The sequence below is a fragment of the Erythrolamprus reginae genome, chromosome 9, assembly GCF_031021105.1.
Source record: "Erythrolamprus reginae isolate rEryReg1 chromosome 9, rEryReg1.hap1, whole genome shotgun sequence".
Lineage (NCBI taxonomy): Eukaryota > Metazoa > Chordata > Lepidosauria > Squamata > Dipsadidae > Erythrolamprus > Erythrolamprus reginae.
Genome location: NC_091958.1, coordinates 14,370,725 through 14,393,924, shown reverse-complemented (window position 1 = coordinate 14,393,924; position 23,200 = coordinate 14,370,725). Strand labels below are relative to the sequence as shown.

The 23,200-nt window shown below is 43.3% G+C and overlaps 1 protein-coding gene across 1 annotated transcript in view; it reads right to left on the bottom strand.

Moving 5' to 3' along the window:
• Nucleotides 1-4,385: 4,385 nt before the first annotated feature.
• The window catches only part of ELMO3 (engulfment and cell motility 3), a 34,571-nt gene continuing 15,756 nt past the window's right edge, over nucleotides 4,386-23,200 (bottom strand). Inside the window, exons 9-22 of the mRNA XM_070760358.1 lie at nucleotides 22,000-22,151; nucleotides 20,988-21,066; nucleotides 20,065-20,115; nucleotides 19,204-19,326; nucleotides 18,940-19,071; nucleotides 17,451-17,555; nucleotides 16,337-16,445; nucleotides 14,898-15,034; nucleotides 13,028-13,191; nucleotides 11,363-11,475; nucleotides 9,646-9,750; nucleotides 7,661-7,743; nucleotides 6,126-6,203; nucleotides 4,386-5,287 (exon numbers count right to left, since the gene is read on the bottom strand). Of these exons, the coding sequence (XP_070616459.1) occupies nucleotides 5,075-5,287; nucleotides 6,126-6,203; nucleotides 7,661-7,743; nucleotides 9,646-9,750; nucleotides 11,363-11,475; nucleotides 13,028-13,191; nucleotides 14,898-15,034; nucleotides 16,337-16,445; nucleotides 17,451-17,555; nucleotides 18,940-19,071; nucleotides 19,204-19,326; nucleotides 20,065-20,115; nucleotides 20,988-21,066; nucleotides 22,000-22,151 (1,644 nt within the window). The 3' untranslated portion in view covers nucleotides 4,386-5,074. The remainder of the gene's footprint in view (nucleotides 5,288-6,125; nucleotides 6,204-7,660; nucleotides 7,744-9,645; nucleotides 9,751-11,362; nucleotides 11,476-13,027; nucleotides 13,192-14,897; nucleotides 15,035-16,336; nucleotides 16,446-17,450; nucleotides 17,556-18,939; nucleotides 19,072-19,203; nucleotides 19,327-20,064; nucleotides 20,116-20,987; nucleotides 21,067-21,999; nucleotides 22,152-23,200) is intronic.

Genomic DNA, 23,200 nt, shown 5'->3' with positions numbered 1-23,200 from the left:
GCTGCCACTTCGCTCCCTCCCACGCTGCGTGGCTGCGCATGCACATTGGCAAAAAAAAATTCAAAAAAGAAAGCCAAAAATAAGATGGCGACTCATACACAGTGCAAGAAATTCGACTTCTGCGCATGCGAAGGGGGGAAAAAGGGGGAAAATCACCCCACCCCAAAAAAAAATCAGGAAAAAAAATCTTTTTTTAAAAAAAGAGATGGCAGCACCCACGGACTGACACTGATGTCATTATGATGTCACCAGCGGTTTGCTACCAGTTCGGGCGAACTGGTAAGAACCAAGTGGAACCCATTTCTGACTGGGAGCCACATTCAAGTCATGTCTGAAATTTAGCTTTGTGCGCAATTTAAGGGGGGGGGGGGAAGGCCTGCCAGTTAACAGCCCACTGTCACAAAAATAAGAATTGTGAATCATGTGATAAATGGTCTTCCGCACACCTGCTGGAGGTTTGTGACATCACTTGACCATTACAACTTTAAAAGCCTTTTCTTTTTAATATTAGCGGGAACGTAGCAAGGAAGGTGCACCAAAGTTGTGTGAGCTTTATTCTGTACCGATCAGTTCTGAATTCTGTACTCTGCTTATTCAAGCAGCTGTTCATGTGAGCCAGTTATTGCACTAAATAGATTTATATTTTATTTTTTAAAACAGTTTTGATCCATAAGGTAAATCTAACCCAAACCTGAGGTTACAAAACAGAGTGATGGTCCTACGTGCTCTAATATTATTAGATATAGTAATATCCTAATACCCCCCAATGAGACATAAAATGAATTAAGATGTAACTTTCTCCATTAAATTTCCCCAAATCTTATGATGATGTAATGGAAAATATCAGCGTTGAGCAGAGAATTGTCTTCCAATTTCAACCATTTGGATATGGATGCCTTACAAAGCTTATCTTGCTATTTTGCTACAGGTGACTTATTGATTCCCGGTAAAGATAATTTGTCAATTTGTCCTTTTCCATTTCCTTCTGTTTCACAAATAGTAACCCTTCACAGAAGAAGTTCAAGGTTGACTCAGCCTTCCATCCTTCTGAGGTGGGTAAAATGAGGACCCAGATTCTTGGGGGCAATATGCTGGCTCTGTAAACCGCTTAGAGGGCTGTAAAAGCATATGAAGCGGTATTTAAGTCTAATTGCTATTGCTAAGACCCATGTCAGATTACAGAATATTCCCAAAGTATCTGTCCCTGCAGCATAAGAGGTTACTTTAAAAAAAGAAAATTAAGCGGTCACTTATTTAATCATTTATTTTTCTAACTGGAAAAAAAAAGTCGAACTTCTCACTGGGTTTTGACATCTATAAATGTTAAAAAGACACCCCGTTTCTGTGCTATGTACAGGAACCGCAACTCCATGCAATCAAAGAAAGCCATAAAGGTTGTTCTTCCTCTTTTTTTAAAATTTTAATGATTAATGGCTTCTATGCCCAAGGTAGTACCACAGTGAATTTGTTACAGTAGAATCATCTGAGCAGGAAGAAAATGCCCAGGAATCTCTTTTCGGCAGTTTACAGGTAATCCTCGACTTAACAACAGTTCATTTCTTGATCAGTGTTACAACAGCAGTGAAAAAAGTGACTTAACGACCATTTTTCACACTTATGGCCCTGTCTTGCAGCATCCCCGTGGTCATGCGATCAAAATTTGGACGGTTTGGCAAATGTTACGATTGCTGTGTCCCTTGGTCACTTCCAGGGGTGGATTCCTCCTACTGCTATTACTAGTGCGCTGCGTGCCCACCTTCAGGTGTGTTGCCTGCGCATATGCGCTCAAGCGAGATTTTGCTTCTGCACATGCACAGAAAGCAAAACCTCGCAAGAGGGTGCGTGTGCGCAGGAGGTTCCACATTTTTTTTGCTTCCATGCATGCGCAGAAGCAAAAAATTGACAAAATCTCAGGTATGTGCATGTCCCTTCGTGAGATTTTGCTTCATGCGCAGAAGCAAAATCCCGCTGGGATGCAGGCAGGCAACACACCCGAAACTGCGCAGGCAGCTCAATTTTTTCTACTGCTGTGGCGTCCTTAGCCGTTCCAGTAACCACCCGCTACTGGCCACGTGATTCCGACCAGCAAAGTCAACGGGACAGTCAAGATTCATTTAACAAGCACGTTAACTAACTTAGCAACCTCCCAAGATCCACTTAATGTCCGTGGCAAGGAAGGTCGTAAAGGGGCAAAATTCACGGAAATGTTTCCCTTAGCGTCAGACGTTTTAGGCTCAGCTGTGGTCGTAAGTCAAGGACTACCTATATTGGAAGCAGACAAGGTTTGTTCTTAACCTGTGAAGATTTTTCACGATGCAAGACTAAAATCATATGCAAAGAGCTGCAAGGAGAGGTGGGGGGGGAATGAAATTTTTGATTCAGTGCAATGAACTCCACATCTGTTGTGGGGCGAGGGGGAAAAACTGTGACACATACATTGAATATACATAAAATAAGTAAAGGACCGCCACATTTGCTTTCAAAATAGGTTAAGAGAGACAAAACGAAGGAACTATCCAAATAAGCCTTTCCCTTAGTCATAAATCCATCATTTACAGAGTGATGCCGAAGAGCCTTTGTCCTTGGTCAGTTAAAAGGGGGAAAGCTCCAATCCTTGGTCCATCAAGAAAATCTTAGCTTCAGGATGAGTTTCATAGACTGCCTTACTGAGAGGTGGGCAGCTAAAGCAACCTTACAACCTGTGGGCTTCAACTCCAGCTTGACCTGATAGCCAGTCTTCCAATGTCTCAGGGGTTGCCAGAAAAGAAGAGGGAGTCAAGCTATTCTCCAAAGCAAGTGAGGGTAGAACAATAAGCAACAAATGGAAACTAATCAAGGAGAGAAGCAACCTAGAACTAAGAAATTTCCTGACATTGAGGACAATTGATCAGTGGAAAGACTTTGTCTCCAAAAGTTGTGAATGCTCCAATACTGGAAGTTTTAAAGATGTTGGATAACCATTTGTCTGAAATGGTGTAAGTGTCCAACCTCAGCAGGAAGTTGGAGTAGAGGACCCTCAAGGTCCCTTCCAACTCTGTTATTCTAATTCTAACATCAGCTGCCTCTAGAATTCTCGGAACTGAAGTCCACAGGGCTTAAAGTTGCATAGTTGCCCAACCCTGGTCTCATTTGATCCCTTGTGTGATGCAAACCAACCTCTCATTCACTCTTTCAAGATCCCCCAAAAGCTTCTCTACCTAGCTTAGGCACAGAACAAGGTGGTCAATGGAATAAGGAAAAACTTTTTAAAAAAATCATGTTTCATGGCATATCCAGAATCCCAACTATTGTGAGGGTGGGATCAAGACTGTTGTTCAAACCTACAGTACCGACCGTTAAGTACCAAGGAATATACTGTACCCTAAAAAGCAGCTCTTGAAAGATCATCAGAAATCTCTCCCCCGTACCGTACATCGTACTTGCAAACTTCTCATGAGTAAAAAAAAAAATTAAATGCACCCCTTAAAGCTAATTGTGCGCCTGGTTTGAATAGTACTCCTCCTTCGCTTGGGAAGATTGGAGCCACGACTGCATTGCCATCTATACCAGCGTTTCCCAACCTTGGCAACTTGAAGACATTTGGACTTCAACTCCCAGAATTCCCCAGCCAGCATTTGCTGGCTGCGGAATTCTGGGAGTTGAAGTCCAAATGTCTTCAAGTTGCCAAGGTTGGGAAACAGCGTTCTATACAACGAGAGGGGCAAAGTGTAAAGTGCGAAACGTACCAAAATGCAGAAAAAGCATTCGACAGCATAGAAACCACATGAGCTTAGGAGGGAGTGGAGGAGAGACCAACTGCCTAGGGAGGACACCAGTGCTGCTTAAGGAGAAGAAATCCTCCACCATCCCTCCACTCCACATCTCCAATTCCCTTGTGTAATTTCTGTGGAAATGTAACTCCACATGAACTTTTGGAGGAAAAAAGAAGGGGGGGAACCCCCCAGCTAGCAGAGAATTCAGAAACCCACTTGTGAACCTGAAACCAACTTAAAGCTCATTCTTCTCTTCCACAACCAGCTCTTAGAAGCTCATCGTTTCAGGCCGCTGAAGCCAATGGCCGTTTTGTTCTCACCGGAATTGAGATCAAGTCTCAGCTCGATGAGAAATGCGACTTTCTGCCTCTTTTGACACTCAAGACACAGCCACCAGTCCAGTCTCCCAGTTTCCACGCAGGCAAGCAACTGGGATTCTTTTGCCACAATGTGCAAAAGCTAAGGTGATTGCATGGTTCAGGCAGGTTGTGGCATTAATAGTGTCCAAAGTGTGGTTGGGCAAATGGTAGTCTGTGTGACTACCCTTTACAGTAGGATAATGCTAAAGATCACAGAATGAGGTCTCTCCAGAGTACAAGCCAACCTAGGTGGCAGGCAAATTCCCTTTGTGTGTTTGTTTTGTTTTTGGTGTACATGTGCGTGTTTTGTTGCAGGTAACTTTCAAATACCAGTTACAGATGCCAGCTCATAAGAGGCAAATATCGTGGCGAGTGGGAGATTCTTCAATTCTCTGTTCCCCTTTTCACAGTGCCCACTTTCTATTCTTAAGGCCTCTTTGCCAGCCTATCTCTCTCCAGAGCAAAGCTTAGTCCCATTCCAGATTTTGATGGCACCTCGGTTGGAAGGAAGCCGCATGAAATTGGGCATCCAGAAGTGTTAATTAAAAGAACCGATTTCCTAGATTTTCTTTTAAAAAACCAGAACACAGACTCAACCAAGGCTCAGTTGAGAAAGCTGCAATCAGACCACAAAGGCTGCCCCCACTCCTTCCTCTTGGCCTCGCTTCATTTGCTGCGATGTCTAATTAGGCAATCTGTGGTCACTGCTCGTCTTCGAAACGTGCTTTTGACAAGGTGCGGTTTGAGCAAGATAGGTTACCTGTGGTTTTGACCAGCTTTTGATGTCACAGTCAGTGCTATACGTAAGTGAAAGGCGACAATTGGAACGACATGGGATGAAAGCAGGGAATTCCATGCCACGTTTCTGTGAATTCGTAGAGCGGTGTACAGATCCTGCTTCGGGGGGGACGGGGGACAGAGGGCAGTGGGGGCCCTGTGTGCTAAGGACAGAGAGGTCAGCCCTTAGTGTTCGCTATGGGTAAAGTCATAGCAGAAATTTAAGTTGCTGGGAGGCTTTGGGATGGCGGGCGGGGCATCCGGAATGGTAATGTTCTCCAGATCCAGCAATCGCAGTTTGAGCTCCATAGACAGCAAGATATCCAGGTCGCTTTGCATCCTTTCACTGACCATCTCCCGGCTGAGAAGCACGTTCAGTCCATCAGTCCACAAGCAGAACTGAGAGGAAAGAAGATCAATCTCATCAGGACGTCATTCCCAACCTTCTAACACCGAAGGAGAACAAGACATGTTTTCTTTTAAACCAGGGCTACAGTGGCCACACTCATACAACCCATTCTTTCCCATGCTTAATAATCCTGCAAAGCTCTCAACTATAGCAAACCATCATCAGCAAGTTCCATATTATACCAAAGCAATACCCTGTTTTTCCCCAAAATAAAACATCCCGATAATAAGCCCACTCGGGCTTTTGAGTGCATGGCAATAAGGCCATGCACTTATTTCAGAGTTCAAAAACATATAAGACAGGGTCTTATTTTGGGGAAAACACCGTAGCTAGTAGAGCAGAAATTAGAACATATCTTTTTAAAAAATGAATGCAAAACTGAGAGGGTGAAGATGCAATTTTCAGCAAATTGAAAGAATTGAGCACCTACGGTCTTCTCTTGACTGAATGATCCCAGAACACAGAATATTTTAACTAGATTGATTTCATAGTATTGTATTTATATTATTATAAACTGCAGTTTTTCTTTTAATATTGTAAGCAGCCCAGAGTTACCGTGTGGCAAGATAGGCAGCTAATAAAATTTACAAATAAATAAACCAATAAAATTCCTATCTCTTCCCAAAGTTGAAATTGACTCATTTTTCAAAGTTTGAAACATGACACAAATAACCACAAGAATGAGTCCCCCCAGAAGATCTATGTATATCTGCATCTTATTTCAAGGGCATAATGTCCCAAAGCTATTTTCATATCTGGCATAGATATGAAACTGGGGAAGCTCTTTATAGCGCAGCTGTGTGGTTCAGTTTTCTTGCAGTGACTCACTTCATAACGTGTAGGGGCAATGAAATTCAGATGCTCTCCAACATCGTAACTTATGGAAAATGCAAGGTCGAGAAGATCCTGAGGGACGGGAAACAAATGTTTTAGGAGAGAAAGCAGGATGGTTAGTGGAAGAACTTATTGCTTTCAGAAAGAAAGGCAATTCAAAACTTACTAACCGGATCAGCAAAACACAAGCTTGGTTGAAAATAGAATTGGGTTGGTTTTGTTAGGGGTTCATTATGTGGCAGGAACTCGGACACCGTCTTAGTATGTTGTGAGTACCACATGCCACATTAAGGTCTTCATAAAGACTGTTTTAGGTACATAAAACTGGTCTGTTTTAATGTACATAAAGGGAGCAGCTGTGTTTTGTTGACCCAGATCGAGGGTATTCATTCATCATATGGCCAGTCAACTTCTTGGCTGATTTATATCCTACTATTCAGAGTATAAGACACACCTTAGTTTTGGGGGAGGAAAACAAGGGGGGGAAATTCTGCCTCTGCCTCCCTGCAAACAGCAAATTGTACAGATGATATACACTGTTTGCTGTGTATTTCTGTGTGCCTGACCCATATAAATAGCAAAGAATTGAAGAATTTTACATTATGACAGTATATTAATGCCAGAAAGTTTTCTTAAATTAACAAAGTCCTCCCAATTATTTAAACAGATCTACTCCAATCATGACTAAGTCAGGGTCCAACCCGGCTGCATTATCTTAATACTAAACCAGGACACTGTCACATTTCAGATTACAGTATTCCCTCAATTTTCACGGGTTCGAACTTTGCGAAAAGTCTATACCATGGTTTTTCAAAAATATTAATTAAAAAAATACTTCGCGTGTTTTTTCCCTATACCACGGTTTTCCCCACCCGATGACGTCATATGTCATCGCCAAACTTTCATCTGCCTTTAATAAATATTTTTTTTAAATAAACTTTAATAAATAAACATGGTGAGTAATAATCTAAATGGTTGCTAAGGGAATGGGAAATTGCAATTTAGGGGTTTAAAGTGTTAAGGGAAGGCTTGGGATACTGTTCATAGCCAAAAATAGTGTATTTACTTCCGCATCTCTACTTCGCGGAAATTCGACTTTCGCGGGCGGTCTCAGAACGCATCCCCCGCGAAAAGTGAGGGAACACTGTATGTACAGATGCTGTTAAAATTGATGTGGCTCTCTGGAAGTATACATTATTCTCTGCTATTTAAAAGAATATACAAAAGAACTGGGCCTCTTCAGATCAAATTCTGTTTACTGAAAGGAAGTAAGAAATTCCTTGTGTGTCCTTGGTCTAGAAAGGGATGCTATCCAATGGCTGCAAGCTCTTTGAAGTCTCCAGCAACTGTTGACTATGTAGAGCAGGGATCCCCAAACCTGGCAACTTTATGACTTGTGGACTTTAACTCCCAGACTTCTCCAGCCAGCTTGAAGTCCACAAGTCTTAAAGTTGCCATGTTTGGGGAGCCCTGATGTAGGACATGGAGATGGAGGAGATCCTCCCAGCACAGGTGAGACAGTGGCTGACCTTATTCTGCTTGCCCGAACTCTTTTCCTTGGTGTGGGGGCATTCCCGGCCTACCAGCAACGCTTTCATGTCAGCCACAGAAACTGCAGAGAAAAGTAATTGGCAGGTTAAAGTCCACCTAGATCGAAGAAGATTCCACAATGAGAAATCAGAAAAAACTTCAAATCTTAAGAAATCCATGATTTTGAGGTATATATCCTGGCTGTTTTCAAGGTTGGCTCAACTTTCCATCCTTCTAAGGCAGTGATTCTCAACCTGTGGGTCAGGGCCCCTTTGGGGGTCGAACGACCATTTCACAGAGGTCAGCTAAGACCACGGGAAAGAAAAAATGCCCATGGGGTCAGGAACTAAGGCTTCCATTCTGCCACCTTGGAACATATTTTTACAATCTGACCAATCAATGTTTACAGTGGGGGCATCCCTCTGACCTTCCTGCCAATCAGCTTCAAGCTCTGTTGGTAGAATTGGTGCTAGATTTATGGTTGGGGGTCACCACAACATGAAGAATTTTATTAAGGGTCACGGCATTAGAAAGGTTGAGAACCACTGTTCTAAGGTGTGAAAATGAGGACCCAAATTGTTGGGGGGCAACAGGTTGACTTTGTAAACCACTTAGAGAAGGCTGTAAAAAGCACGGTAAAGCGGTATATGAATCTAAGTGCTACTATGTTTTCCTGAAAATAAGACTTCCCCCGAAAATAAGATTTCTTCTGAAAATAAGCCCTCCCCCAAAATATTTAAATGCACACACCACCTGTCCCCATCATTTCCTCTGGTTAGGGAGACTCATCTTGCTCCACGCACCCCAAAATAATAAGACCTCCCCAAAAATAAGGCCAAGTATTTATTTTGAGGTTCAAAAAAAATATAAGACAAGGTCTTATTTTCAGGGAAACATGGTATTACTATTGCTTTCCAAGAGAAAACTATCAAATCTATTAAAAACAAAACAACAATCAAAGGACAAGAGCTTAAATCAGGAAAACATTCGGGAGCAAACTTAGCACCCCAATCTTTCCATGCCTCCCTTCATTTATTTATTTATTTGACTTCTATGCCACCCAATCCCATGGGACTTCTTCTTTGTCAGCACTATAGGGAAACCAAGTACCATCTTACTACTATTCTGGACCAGGACTCACTGCTCACAGTCACTCATGCCCTCATCACCTCGAGGTTCGACTACTGTAATGCTCTCTACATGGGGCTACCTTTGAAAAGTGTTCGGAAACTTCAGATCATGCAGAATGCAGCTGCGAGAGCAGTCATGGGCCTACCTAGGTATGCCCATGTTTCACCAACACTCCGCAGTCTGCATTGGTTGCCGATCAACTTCCGGTCACAATTCAAAGTGTTGGTTATGACCTTTAAAGCCCTTCATGGCACTGGACCAGAATATCTCCGAGACCGCCTGATGCCGCACAAATCCCAGCGACCGATTAGGTCCCACAGAGTGGGCCTTCTCCGGGTCCCGTCAACTAAACAATGTCGGTTGGCGGGCCCCAGGGGAAGAGCCTTCTCTGTGGCGGCCCCGACCCTCTGGAACCAACTTCCCCCGGAGATTAGAACTGCCCCTACTCTCCTTGCCTTTCGTAAACTCCTTAAGACCCACCTGTGTCGTCAGGCATGGGGGAACTGAGACATCTCCCCCGGGCATATACAATTTATGAATGGTATGTGTGTATGTATGTGTGTTTAGAAAATGGGGTTTTTAAAATGTTTTTAGTAGAAATTTAGATTTGTTATAAATTGTTTTTCACTTTGTTGGGAGCCGCCCCGAGTCTGCGGAGAGGGGCGGCATACAAATCTAAATAAATACAAAATACAAATACAAATATGTACTGTTTTTTACCATTGTTGTGAGCCGCCCCGAGTCTGTGGAGAGGGGCGGCATATAAATCCAATAAATCTAATCTAATCTAATCTAATCTGTGGAGCAAAGATGAGATAAACAAGCCTAGAAAAGACAGGGAATTGTCACCAACCTTTCTCCTGCAGGCTCTCAATTGGTGGGTTTTCAACCCCTTCTTCCACATCTCCATAATGGAGAAATTTATGGTTGGGAGAAAGGCGACAGTACCAGAGCTTATCTGCCAAAGAAGAAGAAAAATATTCGAAGTCCCGTAACCTGATTTTCTCCATCTTTCAATGCCAACCATTCCCACCGTAATATCTTCCCTCCTGCCTCCTTTCCTAGAAGATGGGCATTCATGATGCAAAATATTAGGAACTCCAAACTCATTCCCCAGGACATTTCATGATTTAGAAATCCAGTGTTTCCAAATCTTGCCATTGATCTGGAATCTGGGACCTTTTGAGGTCAAGAGGTATCTACGGACAGCTCTCTACAACGGTTCATTTAGTGACTGTTCCAAGCTACAAAAAAGTGACTTATGGCTCTGTTTTGATCCTTGACTGTTCAACTTAATGATCCTTGCAGCATCGCCATGGCCACATGCTCAAAATTCAGACACTTGGCAACTGATTCGTATCTGTGATGGTTTCAGCATCCTGGGGTCACGCGATCGATCCTCTTTTGCAAACTTCTGACAGGCAAAGTCAATGAAGCAGCCAGATTCACTTCGTCAACCAGATTGCTAACTTAACAACCACAATCAGTAGTGGGTTCCTACCTGTATGGATAATTGCGCAAAGCTTTGCCTCTCTGGCATGCGCACGTGCATCCAAGCATGTGCAGGAAACAAAATTTCACGAGGCACATGCGCATGAGATTTCTGCATGAGCAGAAGCAAAAAAAAATCACTGAAATTTCACACGCACATGCGTCCCCTCGTGAGATTTTGCTTCCTGCACATGCGCAGAAGCAAACTCTCCTCAGACGCGCGCATGTGCATGCCAGAGACGGGAGCTGCGCGCAATTATCCGTACCAGTAGGAACCCACTCCTGATTCACTTAACAGTTGTGGCAAAGAAAAAAAAGATAGTAAAATGGGGGCAAAGCTTACTAATTTACTGATTATTAATTACTGCTCATAGGGTGCCTCATAAAATGGACAGTGGGGTTGCCAATTCATAAAGGATTCAACTACATAGTACTGTTAACGGGATGTGGGAGGAAGCGCTACAGCTCAGACAACTGTCACACACAAGATATTTGAGCCCACAGAAGAAAAATGGGTTCAGGAAGCATAGGGGTGAAATGCTGCTGTTTCGCTCATGCCTATTGGTTGTCGGAGAGCTGGTCGCGAAGGGAGTGCGAGGCTCTGCCCACTTGCCCAGATGCCGCCATTTGGGTTCTTTTATCCTCTACACAGGATGCTTTCCACATGCACAGAGGGTAAAAGAACCCAAATGGCGGCACCCGGGTGGGTGGGCGGAGCCTCACGCTCCCTTCGCAACCAGCTCTCCGACTTCTGACAGGCTCAAGCGAAACGGGAGCATTTCACCCCTGGGGAAGCATTTCAGAAACGTCCGTTCTTTAGTTTTCTAAAAGTAAAAGAGGGACAAGGGGCTTTTCAGTCTCGCAAAACTGACCCGAGCGCTTTCGAGATAGTCCAGAGAAGAAGCACAAACCATAAACAAGTATTAACACAATCGGTACTGTAAGGTTACAGGAAAAGAATCTTGCAAGTCTCAAAGCACTCACCCCTTCCTTTCCCCTTTTTTCCTTGGTCATATTAAAGACCCAGGCGTCTTCTCCACCCCACCCATCCCCCTCAAACCTGCGGACGTGGGTTTTACCTTGTCGACGGCGGCTGCTAATTTTGCGAAAAAGCGTCCCTTCACAAAGATGGAGGAGTCTCTGCTGCTGGATCAACTTGATCAGTTCGGGTTTCAGCCGCTCCTTCAATTCCCTGCAGCGGAAAATGGCTTTTTGTAACATGGGAGAGGTGACTGTCAGCTGCCACCCTCTGCTTGCTTGTGCTTCGCTGCTATGCAACGCAGGGTGGAATGCTTGGGGAAATGAAAGTAGCATATTTTTGGAGAATAAGACACACACTTTTCCCCTCTAAAAGAGGGTGGAAATGTCAGTGCATATTATACACCGAATGCAGCCATTTTTGCTGCCCTGAAGGCCCCACCACCACCTGCAGAGAGCTCTTGGCTACTGGAGAATGGCAAAAATCCCTCAATTTTTGCAAAAAACAGGCCATTTTTAGCCCATTTTTTGCAAAAATGGGCTTGGCAAAGGGTCTGGGGAGCCTGCAGAGAGCTCATGGGGACTGTTAGAAGGCAAAAAGGCCTCCCTCTTTGTCATTTTTGCCATCTCACAGCACCCAGGAGCTCCCTGCAGGCTTTCCAGACCTTCCCCCCCCCCCAATTTTTGCGAAAAAAAGGGGGGAAATGGTCCATGGGCAACGAGTGATAGTTATGGGGGTAAGTAACATGTTCACAACCCAGGGCACAGCATTAAACTCTCTTGAAAATAAAAATAATCATGGTCTCTTATTTAAAAGGCATCTTACTGCCCTTCCTTGAAAGGATTCCAGGGACGTATCAAAAGGCAGGCAGCTATCCAAACATTACTCTTTATTCTTTGGCTTCGTTCTGTTTGTCATCCCAATTAATCAAGCTGTCCATTTGTAATCTAATAAAGGCAACAAGTCGCTCGGAAACAGCTTGATTAATTGGAAAATAAAAACAGAATGCAACCTAAGAAGACCGGTATTTGACGCAGCACAAAATCCTTCCTACAACTGATTGAGGCCTTCCATCTCAATGACAAGACGTCCATCTCTGATCAGGTGGAGTCCATTGTCCATGGAAGCAACTCAAGTGATTCCTCTTTGCACGGTGGCAAATAATTTTTTGAATACAGCTCAGTCCTACATGTTCTAGGGAGATGTGTGCGTGTCTTTCTCAACCCCTCTCTCTTGCATAGGCATGCACACTCACACAGACAACTACTTTATTTTTCGGAATATAAGACAAATCTTTTTCCTCCCTAAAAAAGGCTGATAATTTGGGTGCATCTTATACTCTGAATGTAGCTTCCACCCTCTCCCTCACCCTAACTAACTGCTAAGGATCTTCCCAGCTTTTACCTTGCAGGCTCTTTCATTTTTTCTCTCTGCGAAGAATGTTTTCCAAGCCCTAAGTCTTTGCAGGGTTTTTTCCATTGCTCTACTTGTTCAGAATGTTTCTTTCCAGGTGCTAATGATGTTCCCAGCTCTTACTGGCTTGCAAGCTCTTTCATTGTTACTTCCTCCGAATAAGGTTTTTTTTAAAGCCCTAACCAAGGGATAAAATAATGTGCTGAAGCTGACCAGACTAAGGATGCTAGCTAGATTAATATCTGGTAAGCAGATTTCTTTCCCTATTTTCTTCCCCCAAAATTAAGGTGCGTCTTATACTCCGAAAAATACGGTATCTGTTGAAGATACAGTTGGAGGCCTCCTTACTCACAGGACAGGGACAGGTAGGATTTCCTCTTGATGCATGCGTTCTGTCTGTCGGAGACGCAGGATCTCACTGTAGTTGAGGATGTTCACTTTGCTCTTGAAGAGCTCCAGCGAAGTGGGCTTCAAGGCCAGGGTCCGGGTGATCTGCTCCCGAACCACTTGCATCACCTGCAGGAAGATCCAAAGATTCCCATCTCTCATAAAATGAAGTCAAGTGGATTGACAATATTAGGCTATACTGCTACTACCCTTGACATTTCTCATCTCTCCTACTATCTTCTCCTGTTGGTATCTTATGATTTATCACTTGCTGTTTGTATCTTGTGATTAATGCTTATAACTTTGATTTATTACCTATCACTTTGTTGTTTGTTTGTATAGTGACAGCTTTTGCCAGTAATAACAACATGGTTGGAAAGGTGGTTGCTGCCTGCCTCACTACGTGGATCTGCTCAGTCCTTTGATGCCTGTGAGCGCAGTTTATGCCGCTTATTCGATGTTTCCGCCCCCCTTTCTCTCTCTCTCTCCGCCCCATGCGCTGAGCCTCCAAGCACGCTCAGGTGTAACCACCTGGCGCTGGAAGCGTTGCCGATAAACGGCTGTGCTTGGGCTCCAGTCGTGCGTGAGAAGGCTAATTAGATGTCACAAAGGGTCTCACGGCTGCCAGTTTCCAGCTGGTAGCCCTGGGGGTTCAAAGCAGCAGCGGTCCTGTTTCCAGTGGGGGAGGGGAAACGGCTCCGCTCTCACCCAATTGCCTGGAGATTGGCGGTTTGTGAGACGGAAAGGGAGAGCAACCCGTTCCAAAGCTTCCAATGGCGACGGCTGTGGAAACGCCATTTGGGCTGACTCGGCGGAAGGAGGCGGATGGTGGAAACACCTGGCTCTTCAAATAGCGCCAGTCTCTCTTTTCCAGAAGCTAGAACAAAGGGGTCTCTGGGAATTTTAAAGTCACGGGAAGTGAAATACAGGACTCTCAGGATGAAAGGCAGAGGGAGCGAGGGTTATCACCTACAAAAAGATATTGACAAAATTGAACGGGTCCAAAGACGGGCTACAAGAATGGTGGAAGGTCTTAAGCATAAAACGTATCAGGAAAGACTTCATGAACTCAATCTGTATAGTCTGGAGGACAGAAGGAAAAGGGGGGACATGATCGAAACATTTAAATATATTAAAGGGTTAAATAAGGTTCAGGAGGGAAGTGTTTTTAATAGGAAAGTGAACACAAGAACAAGGGGACACAATCTGAAGTTAGTTGGGGGAAAGATCAAAAGCAACATGAGAAAATATTATTTTACTGAAAGAGTAGTAGATCCTTGGAACAAACTTCCAGCAGACGTGGTAGATAAATCCACAGTAACTGAATTTAAACATGCCGGGAATAAACATATATCCATCCTAAGATAAAATACAGAAAATAGTATAAGGGCAGACTAGATGGACCATGAGGTCTTTTTCTGCCGTCAGACTTCTATGTTTCTATTTCCTACCCGATTGACATGCTTGTTTCCTGATCTTTCCTGTTGGTTTGAAAATAAAACATTTCTACCCTGATAGCAAGCCCTCTCTTCCTATAGTATTCTATTTTTTGCTATTTAATCCCTATCTAATTTCTAAATTAGGCCTAAAGAGAACTTTCTTCAGGAGAGAGTCCAGCCACGACATTTCCTCTGAAGGAACAAGATCTAGGCTACACAAGGAGGATCCTGGCATGCATGAAAATTGACTGACTCGTTCCCCAAGGTCGAGGCCAAACCCATTCTGAAGGCTGGCTCCACTCTAGGATGCAGAAACATTCAATCTCCATGCAGCTCAGGAACCTAAAAGCCAAATAATCCCTTTTAAGAGCCCATTGCAATCCATCTGGGTCTTACCTTGTCAAAATCCTCTTGAGTCGCTCGCATCTCCTTCCAGGTTTTGTTCAACAGCTGGATGCAGATACAGAAAATGTCCTCAAAGAAGTGCTCTTGGCCAAAGAACATGGGGTAGAAGGCCTGGGCTGTCTCTGAGCCTGCAACCAGAGAATTATCACAAGACTTGAATGAGCCATGGTGGCACGGTGGTTAGAATCCAGCATTGCAGGCTAACTCACTACCGACTGACAGCAGTTCAATCCTGACTAGTTCAAGGTTGACTCGGCCTTGACTTGGACCATGCTTCCCAGGTCCAATAAAATGAGAGGACAATACCTTGACTTTTTTAAACCACAAAGAGGGCTGTAAAACACTGTGATACAGTATATACAGTAAGCCTATGTGCAATTGCTACCTTCTTTGCTACTTGTTTCACCCCATGGTTTTTAATTGCAACCAACAGTTTAATTTAGAATGTGAGAAGTAATGTTTGTTTCTGCTATCCTGGAAGGGGAAAGGAATCCAATTTGCAAAAGCCCTTACAAAAATGAACACAACAAAAACTTGTGTCAAAAAGCTTTAGTAGCTGAATTGTGAGCAGTTTTCAATTACAATATATAATTTTAAAAACAGATCAGTATATAAAGATGGAAAGCAGAAGACACACCTCACCATCCAACCCTTACCAATCTATCAGTGCTTCTTCTCATTCCAATAACATACACACAAAAACCAGCTAACAAATGCAAAATTACTTCCTGCTTACCTCTACTTTATGCAGTAGTCCCAAGAACAGGATGACTTTCCTGGGGTGAGAAACAGGGACCTACTATTACTATCTCATCTCCTCTTGGCATACTGTAGAACAGGAGTTTCCAACTTTGGCAACTTTAAGACCTGTGGATTTCAACTGCCAGAATTCCTCAGCTACCATTGGAAGCCATCCCTTTAAGACTTGTGGACTTCAGCTCCCAGAATTCCTCAGCTATCATTGGAAGCCATCCCTTTAAGACTTGTGGACTTCAGCTCCCAGAATTCCTCAGCTATCATTGGAAGCCATCCCTTTAAGACTTGTGGACTTCAACTCCCAGAATTCCTCAACTACCACTGGAGGCCATCCCTTTAAGATCTGTGGACTTCAGCTCCCAGAATTCATCAGCTACCATTCAAGGCCATCCTTATAAGATTTGTAGATTTCAACTCCCAGAATTCCTCAGCTACCACTGGAGGCCATCCCTTTAAGACTTGTGGACTTCAACTCCCAGAATTCCTCAGCTACCACTGGGGGCCATCCCTTTAAGACTTGTGAACTTCAACTCCCACAATTCTTGGGAATTCTAGGAGCTGCAATCCACAAGTTTTAAAGTAGCCAAGACTAGAAAACCCTGCTGCAGAAGATCCTTGTGGGTCCACACGGTGTCAACACATTCTGGATGACTAGAAGCCAATGGAATACTCACATGTCTCCCCTACATGAAGAATCTCACACAGCATAAAGGAAAGTTGGATGCTGCTCCGAGCGAATGGGCATTCGTGTTTATCTTCTCGACTGCTATTCTCAAGAATAAACTAAACAAAAAGGGGTCAGTATTAGAACCTGCTGGATGTAAAATGTCATCATGAAGACCAAACCAAGGTCTCATTTAAAATCTGAGCTTACTCCATCTGGAAGCTTTCCGATTATCTTGAAACTGTAACTCTCAGAATTCCCAAGAGCAACACAGACTAGGAATTCTGGGAGTTTTGGTTCCAATACATTGGAGGATGCAAAAGTTAAAGTAGACTAATGCTTAGGGTAGAGTTTTAAAAAACAACAACAGACGTACTATGAATACGTTGGGGTGGTGCAGTGGTTAGAATGCAGTATTGCAGACTCTGCCCCACAGCCAGGAGTTCGATCCTGACCAATTCAAGGTTGATTCAGCCTTCAATCTTTTCAAGGTGGGTAAAATGAGGAGCCGGATTGTTGGGGCAATATGCTGACTCTGTAAACCGCTTAGAGAGGGCTGTAAAGCACTAATGAAGCCGTACAGAAGGGCTATTGCAATTGCTACTATGAGTACAAATCCTAATGCCGCATTTTTCAGGCTATAAGACACATTGAAGACGCACCTTAATTTATGGGGAGGAAAATAAGAAAAAAAAACAAATTCTGCCTACCAGTATCCATCTGGCAAGGGTCCTTAGTAAACAGCCTGGAAGAGGTATATTAGCCTTGCAAAGTTCCATTTGAAGGTTATTTTTTCAGCCTTGCAAAGCTCCATTTCAGAGGCTATTTTTTCCCAACTTTGCAAAGCTTTATTTAAGAGGTTGTTTTCAGCCTTGCAAAGCTCTATTTCAGAAGGGTTTTTTTCAGCCTCTGAAAGCTCCTTTTGAGAGGCTGGGCAGGGCTACATTTAGTGTATAAGACGCACCCAGATTTTCACCCTCTTTTAGGAGGGAAAAAGGTGCGTCTTATACTCCAAAAATATGGTAGTCAATCCCAGAGCTTCTTATTGTTAGAGAGGAAAATCCATGAAGCCAGCCGCACTTAGTCAAAAGAGCAGCTTTACCAGGAAAACATTGTTCTCTTACCCTGCTGTATACATTTCGGAAATGCTTGGAGAAATACACCATGCTGTCCAGCGCAAGCAATCCTGGAGGAGTCCGATGCAAATCCAATGCAGGGTTACTGTTATTCTGAAAGAGAAAGTTAGTCAGTAACATGAGAAAATTTGTACAGGATATGACTCCCATTTCCATGGCCTTGACATCAATAAATTGCACAGCTGTCAGGCGCAAATTATCAGGATTATTCATTGGATTCAAAGCACAGAAGAGTTTATTATTGCTACCTAGACACAAAAATCCAGTCGACTAATACCAGTGCTAAATTGTGCTAGGTAAGGACTGGACTCGGGTCTCTTGTGCAATGACTCTAAACTGATGACATGTTTTACTCTGCCCTCCAGTTCTGCCTCCTCTTCTATTGCCAACATGTCCTTAATTCGTTGTAGCCCCACTCACTTTTGCACTCTGTAGCCCTTGGCCACTAAAAGGTTATCAACCTTGAAAGTCCTTCATGGCATGAGTCCAGGCTATTTTAGGAACCATTTCCCCCCAGTAGGATTGGTCTGCCCACCTGTGCTGGAAGAAAGGTTATCCTGTGGGCCGTGTCAGTCAAGGAATTTCAGTTGGCAGGGTCCAGGATTACAGCCTTTTCTGCTGTGGCTCCTGCTCTTTGGAACATTATGGCCCCCAAGGTGATATCCACACCCACCCTTTTTGTCTTCCAGAAGGACCTGAATATTTGGCTCTGCCAGGGGCCCCAGCTGGAGCGCATCACACTGGAGGTGGTTAATAGAGTAAGAAAAGATCCCACCATGCTCCGTGTGCATTTTGAGCCCCTTTCCCCCATCTTTTAATTGTATATGATTATTTTTAATTGTTTTTCTGACTTTTGATGTTTGTAAACCATTCAGAGTCATCTCTAGGCAAAGAGGACATCATACATGTCAAAGAGGGAGGGAGGGAGGGAGGGAGGGAAGGAAGGAGGAGAAGGGGAAAGGAAAGGAGAAAAGGAAGGAAGGAAGGAAGGAAGGAAGGAAGAAAGGAAGGAAGGAAGGAAGGAAGGAAGGAAGGAAGGAAGGAGGAGAAGGGGGAAAGAAAGGAAAGGAGAAAAGCAACATGAGAAAATATTATTTTACTGAAAGAGTAGTAGAGTAGTAGATCCTTGGAACAAACTTCCAGCAGACGTGGTGGATAAATCCACAATAACTGAATTTAAATATGCCTGGGATAAACATATATCCATCCTAAGATAAAATGCAGAAAATAGTATAAGGGCAGACTAGATGGACCAGGAGGTCTTTTTCTGCTGTCAGACTTCTATGTTTCTATGTTTAAAAGGAAGGAAGGAAGGGGGAAGGAAAGGAAGGAAAGAAGAAAGGGAATGAAAGGAAAAGGAGAAAAGGAAGGGAGGGAGGGAGGGAGGGAGGGAGGGAGGGGAGGGTCCTGGCTGTGCTTGCTATGAAAATCCCCCTCCTGCATCTCATCAGCTTCAAAGAGTCTGAGCAGAGCTCACCACAAAGCCCAGCTTGCGGAATTCTTTAGCACAAAGTGAGTGTCGACGCTCAGTGTTATAGCTGCCAGCGGAAGACTCGTTCTCAGACACAAAGGCAGCATGGCGTAGAGACTGCAGCAGGTCCCGTTGTTCCTGCACATTGAAAATAATCAGATTTTCTAGTTGGCAGAGGAGGAAGGCAACTGCCACCTAAGGCATCCCCCCCCCCCCCCACAATAAAAACCCTCCACACCCTGAAGAGGAACTCGAGACAAGGGACCAGACCTGGGAATAGGGGTCCATGGGGGTCCTCATCCGACGCTCCAGAAGGTTGAGCGTGAGGGACTGCAGGACGTAGAGGTAGTGAGCCATCTCATCCGCAATTGGGTCCGAAGCATGGACAATGTTCTGAAGGGGAGTCCAAGAGAGGCACAATGTGACACTGCTCCATCATTCCCCCTTGGGAACAAACATCTCATTTCCTAATGTAGGGTTGAGCAAGGACAAACGGGCCTGTCTACAGAGGTGAAAGCGTTAAGCCCAGAAGCAACAGGTGAGGATGGAGCAATTAGTTTGTTTGTTTGTTCATTCGTTCGTTCGTTCGTTCGTTCGTTCATTCATTCGATTTCTATGCCGCCCTTCTCCTGAGACTCAGGGTGGCTTACAGCAGAGCAAATACAAATTATGCAAGAAGTCTAACATTTAAAATACTAAAAACCTCAATCTAAAAACACGTAGGAAAATCTAGTAAGAATCGTATTCTAAAACCCCAATGCATTTAAAAACCCAATCATCCACCTTTCATCCAAACACACATTATTAATCCAATCATAGCCCGTAGTAGATGTTAAGATTCAGTGACCCAAGTCTGTCGGCAGAGGTGCGTTTTTAAGGCTTTAAGGCCTGGGAGGGTGGGGGCAGCACGAATCTCCTGGGGGAGTGAGTTCCAGAGGGCCGGGGCCAAAACAAAGAAGGCTCTTCCCCTAGACCCCACCAAGCGGAATTGTCTCGGTGACGGGACCTGGAGAAGGCTCTCTGTGGGACCTGAGCAGCAGAAGAGATCCTCTGGAAGTTAGACTTGGCAGCCAAGGTGTGAAGAAGCAAAGAAGCTGACGGAAAGGAAACAGGTGCCACCTCCATGCCCACCTTGTGGATAAATTGCCTGAGGTTCTTCTCCCCTAGATAGTCCATCATCTCCTAGAAATGGAAAGCAGACAGTGAGACAATCCTACATTCTTACTTCTCCCCAAGAGCTTCATGTGTTATTTTTAAGTCAGTTCAGACCTCCATGTAACAATTTTCAGATTTTCAGATCTCATTTACAAAAATCATTTCTATCTCAGTAATGATTGAATCAAAAGTTAATCAACAATTAATTCCTCTGTTAAACATTATTTATCTTATATAGAAAAGAACAAAACCCTTAATAAAATATCATGTTAATCGTAGAAATCAGGTAATTAAGATCAAAATTCATTCTATCATTATATTTTCTTTATCATATTTTAATTCAGTTAATCGTTTATAATTTCACATGGTAAATATTTACATTGAGTTTTAAACAAATCTTTTATGTAACGCTAACTTATACAGTACAATGTATTTATTTATTCCAAAAGAAGCAGCAGAAAGAGCAATAGGTAAAAAGAAAAAAAAAGCTAAACAAATCTCCAATCATCTCCTAGAAATGGACCAGACCAGAGATGGGTTCCTACCGGTGCAGTCTGTGCGCGCTGCTCCGATAGCGTCCCGCCGATTACACAATTTTGGCGCGACGACTCTGGTGCTGTCTTTGCCAGTCTGTTCGCACTGCCATCTTTCTCCCCCTAATTTTCAACTATTTTTTTTGGCTCTCTGAGCATGCTCAGAAGTAAAATCGTCCCTCTGCGTATGTGCAAAATCATGCTAGGGAACGGGTGCGGAATGTCGCAATGCGCACCGGTCGGAAACGTTAAAAGGAACCCGCCCCTGTACCAGACCATCCTTCTCTTGTAGGTTGGTTTGGCAGACTTATGCAAATATATGCAAATGTAAATCCAAAGATATAAGATTTAGAACATCTGCTTTACCCTTCGTTCTGCCTCGCCAGCGTTGAGGAGGAGAGCAATCAGAAGCGCCATAGCTTTGAGTTGCAGCTGCGTGTTCATTCTAATACGGAAGGGGTGGGGGGAAGAAAGCAGAAATTAGACTCCATCTCACACCAGAAGGCTAAAGGGGCATAGAGCAGTGGTTCTCAACCTTTCTAATGCCACGACCCCTTAGTACAGTTCCTTGTGCTGTGGTGACCCCCAACCATAAGTCTAGTACCAATTCTCCCAACAAAGCTTTAAGCTGATTGGCAGGAAGGTCAGAGGGACACCCCCACTGTAAACGCCTGATTGGTCGGATTATTGCCTTGCCTTTCGTAAACTCCTTAAAACCCACCTCTGCCGTCAGGCATGGGGGAATTGAAACATCTCCCCCTAGCCCATGTAGTTTTGGTCTATAATTGATTGTGTGCTTGTTTTTTATATATATTGGGGTTGCTTTTATGGACTTTGTAACTTAAAACTGTAAGTTAGATTGCTAAATATTAGATTTGTTACTATGTACTGTTTTTGCCATTGGTGTGAGCTGCCCCGAGTCTGCGGAGAGGGGTGGCATATAAATCCAATAAATCTAATCTAATCTAATTATAAAAATATGTTCCAAGGCGCCAGAATGGAAGCTTTAGTTCCTAACATCATGGGAAATTTGTCTTATAGTCCGAAAAATGTGGTAACTCCCATAAATAAGTGTTGGAGGGAAGAAGGGACCCATTTCCAGGAGATTGCAATCATCACAAGACAACTGCAGGCGATTGACAGATTTTGATGCTCCATCAGCGGTTCCCTCTTTATGGGCAGAATGCTAGAACATCCCAGTGACCACCATAAAAAGCCACATTCCATTCTGCACCTTTTTTGTTGTTGTTGTGGGCTCCCCTTCTGCCAGTAAATGAGACCCAGGGCTGGGAAATAACCGGACCCTTTCCTAATCTTGTGGGCTGTGGGGTGTTTTGGGAGGTTGGACTGCTGGAAAGCTGCTCCCCTCTATGCTTACACTTGCAGGAGGGCAATGAGGCGGTCCAGGGTCACCTGCTGCTTGACCAGCTCAAAAAGAGCCCGACTGGTGGGCACCATGTTCTCCAAGATCGCCAGAGAAATCTGCTGGATGGAAGCATCCAAGGGACTGACATTGATGTAACTCACAATCTACAGCCAAAGAACAGATTTCAGATAATTAGACAACGGAGAGGGATTCATCTCTTTGTTCATTTCATCGTTTTGATTCTTTCCTTCTTTACAAGGACAGAGTTGTAGTTTTCTTTCTTTCTTTTTTTAACAATAAATTATTATTTAAAAACAAAAGAAAAACAAACAAATAAAACACAATACAATACAAACTAAACCAAAACAATACATACACACATTTATACTTCTAGGGTTATTTTACGGTACTTAAATCAATGAATATTTTATGCTTATTTACTATTTTAACATAGTTCTAGTATCATTTTAATCAGTATAGCTCTAAACATATTAATTATAACACTTTGCTTAATATATATAGTCTAACGGTTGGTATATCAAAATATATAAATGTTTAGCCTTACTATATTAATAATGATATCCTATACTTGTACTAAATTAATCATTAATATATTATTTTATTTACTTCTTTCAAGTGACTCATACAATAGGTTTGTATGACAATTCTCAATTGTCTAGTAATATTGTCTAGTTCCGCCCATTCCAAAATCTTTTTAATCATTACATTTTTGGTTGGCACCGCTCCTTGATTCCAGTATCGTGCTAGTGTGATTCTTACTGCTGTGGGAATGTGTAATATGATATAACGATATTGCTTTCCTATAACTTGATCTAATATCCCTAGGAAGAATGGTTCAGGGTTTTTTTTTAAAAAAAATTGTTTAGTTATTTCTTCCAACCATGTTCAAATTTTATACCAAAATTTTTGTATCACTGGCAGGTCCACCACACATGGTAACTTTCGTAGCCATATTTACAACATTTTGGCATCAAATTGGAGTACATTTTGGCCAATCTCGCTGGGCAGAGTTGTAGTTTTCTACCAGGGCTGGCACTCAATTGGTCAAATCCCTTGGGCAGCTTTTGCATAAGCTAAGCAGGAAGTCATACAACAAACAGTTGTGAAAAATTAGTTCCTGTGGGATTCACACATCATTTCCCATCTCAAAGTCTTTCTGTCTTTTGGGTCAGCCAAATCACACAGCAGTGAT